The sequence below is a fragment of the Primulina huaijiensis genome, chromosome 9, assembly GCF_012295235.1.
Source record: "Primulina huaijiensis isolate GDHJ02 chromosome 9, ASM1229523v2, whole genome shotgun sequence".
NCBI classification, from domain to species: Eukaryota; Viridiplantae; Streptophyta; class Magnoliopsida; order Lamiales; family Gesneriaceae; genus Primulina; species Primulina huaijiensis.
This window is the reverse complement of record NC_133314.1, coordinates 18,072,222-18,074,749: the sequence shown is the minus strand read 5'-3', so window position 1 is coordinate 18,074,749 and position 2,528 is coordinate 18,072,222. Positions and strand designations below refer to the sequence as shown.

The window sequence follows — 2,528 nt, the reverse complement described above, 5'->3', positions numbered from 1 at the left end:
ATCTGAAAACGCATTTTGCGACATGCCAACGTCTTGACCAGGACATTTTTTAAGAGGAACGCGTTAACAATTTGAAGTTTTATGATTTTTTATAAATGTAATCATTCTTCAAACGTTCATCTAATCCATCAACTCGAAAGTTCCTCAAAACATCTTTATATTATTATTCAAATCAAATTGTGTATAAATTTTTTTGTTCATGCCCTTTTTTGTCATTTTAATTGCTATTTTGTTATATCAACTACATAATTTTTCAATTTATGTTAAACAATTAATTTCAAGTTTGTCCTCAATGTTATTATATCTCGGAGTTTTTATGTACAAGATATGTTAAACAAATTGCACATAAACTCTTATGAGATTATATCATAAGTCAATTTTGTGAGGTAAATTTTCGATCGGACTCGATTAATGAAAAAATATTATTCTTTTATATCAAAAATATTAGTTTTCACTGCAAATATGTATCGGATCGACACGTCTCACAAATATAAATTTGTGAGACATTCTCACAAGAGACCTACTCAAGTTTAATATTATATATATTATTATGTCATATCTTATTATTTAATTTTATTTTAATCATGTAAGTTATTTTGAATTTAACCATGTACCTTATCAAAGTTTTGTTTTCATCCAATAATTTAGAATTTTTTTTAAATCTTTTTTTGCCTGAAATCTCTTAGTTTATCGAATATGATTTATTTGACACCGATAATCTCTTATGTGATAACGGTAAAACATATATTATTGCACACATTAAAAATCAACTATCTAAAAAGAAGGAAAATAAGATAAAACGACTCACAATACTTCAAAATGCGAGGAAAAATGTTTGTTGTTTCTCTTTATTTTTTTCATGTAGATTTTAATGTATGCGATATAGGTTTTATTCTTGTCATGTACGTGAGCCGCGTATAACATTTGTGTGAAATAAATAATATTTTAGTGGTTTTTGGTAAAAAAAAAAACGAAAACAAAAAAATAATAAAATTACGGGATGAAAATCAAAGTTCGACAAATTTTTGACTTGTGAAATTAAGGACAAAAACACATTACACCTCTGAGTATATTAACACCGAAGAAAGATTTTGATGATGATCAAGCACTGCCCCTCCAACTAGCGAACGAACACCGTCGCCCCTTCCCATAATCCCTCACCACCAGGGTTGATATTGGCATGATTAGTGGCAATACAACGGAAATTACTACAAAAAATAACGAAATGGTGCCGCCAGGAGCAATGCTTGTCATGCAAGTGTCATATGTAACTGTCAGCGCGAAAAGTGATACTCTAATTTCAAGCTCCATGGGAATTCCAGAGGTCAGACAGTATATAATTTGCAGTGACATAAAGAATCCCATCGAATTGAAAAGCAGAAATATCCCATATGCCAGTGGATTTTTTGTCCCCATCACCGCCTTCCCGGCGGAGTGTCGTGGTGGTTGTTTGACTGTGGAATTTGAAATAGGCCAGAAGTCTTCCTGCCAGACGCCACCTGGTGGGCTGAGCACTGCTTGATATGTTGCCGTTGATATCAACACAGCTAGGACGAGTAACGTGGCACGGACTTTACCAGAAGATTCGTTTTGTTTGTTGAACTTGAGATACTCAAACAATCTTTCAGAGGTAGATCGGAGCCGTTGTTGTTCGGGTTGGTCGTGTGACGAATTGTGAGAAGAAGCCATTGAATTTTGTTGCGATAATGTAATTGTTTGCATTTCTTCAACTCTTTTACCACCGGATGCCCTAACCATTTCCTCTACTTCACGGTCAGCAGCACCGTTTGATAGTAGTACATCAAGTGGGGTGAGACAGCTTTTGTTCAAGGAATTTATGTGATCCACCACAATGTCTTTGTAATGAAAACTCTCATCCAGCAGTAAATCAAAAACCTTGTAACGAATTTCAGTTCATAATAAGTAACTTAGATTACATAACCACCAAAAAAAAAACTGAAATTGAGATGATAGTTGTAGTACATTGAAACCCAAAAAACAATCGAAGTTACTGGATGAAACCAAACTTTGACAATCTATAAGACTAAAACTCAAATCAAACCAGTACATGAATAAAATTTATCCGAAATTCCAATTTACAATATTTTGACAAGCAATTTGGAACTACCATTCCATTCAGGATCAACAAGAAAAACCCTCCTGAAATTTGGCAGCCGGGCCCGTCCGACAGCTCTAGCCACGGGCCTCCTCAGTTACAATCTATTACTTATATAAAAAGCCAATCTTTTTAGAATCGTGAATTGTCTTTTAAGTCCTTCATTAATAATTACTAAATTTTAATTAATTATTAATATTAATCTATTATCTATTATTACCTATATAAATTATTACCTATATAGAAGAGACAATCTTTTTAGAATTGTTATTTGTCTTTTAAGTCCTTTATTAATAATTAATAAATTTTAATTAATTATTAATATTAATTCAAAAATACATAATCTATTTATTTTTATCACCCATATGTTAATGAATTTTAATTATCTATTACCTATATCTATTATTACCTA

At 31.8% G+C, this 2,528-nt stretch overlaps 1 protein-coding gene across 1 annotated transcript in view; it reads right to left on the bottom strand.

Annotated features, from left to right (window-relative positions):
• Nucleotides 1-973: 973 nt before the first annotated feature.
• Nucleotides 974-2,528, bottom strand: part of LOC140984813 (uncharacterized) — a 4,948-nt gene continuing 3,393 nt past the window's right edge. Inside the window, exon 2 of the mRNA XM_073452452.1 lies at nt 974-1,896. Within this exon, the coding sequence (XP_073308553.1) occupies nt 1,102-1,896 (795 nt within the window). The 3' untranslated portion in view covers nt 974-1,101. The remainder of the gene's footprint in view (nt 1,897-2,528) is intronic.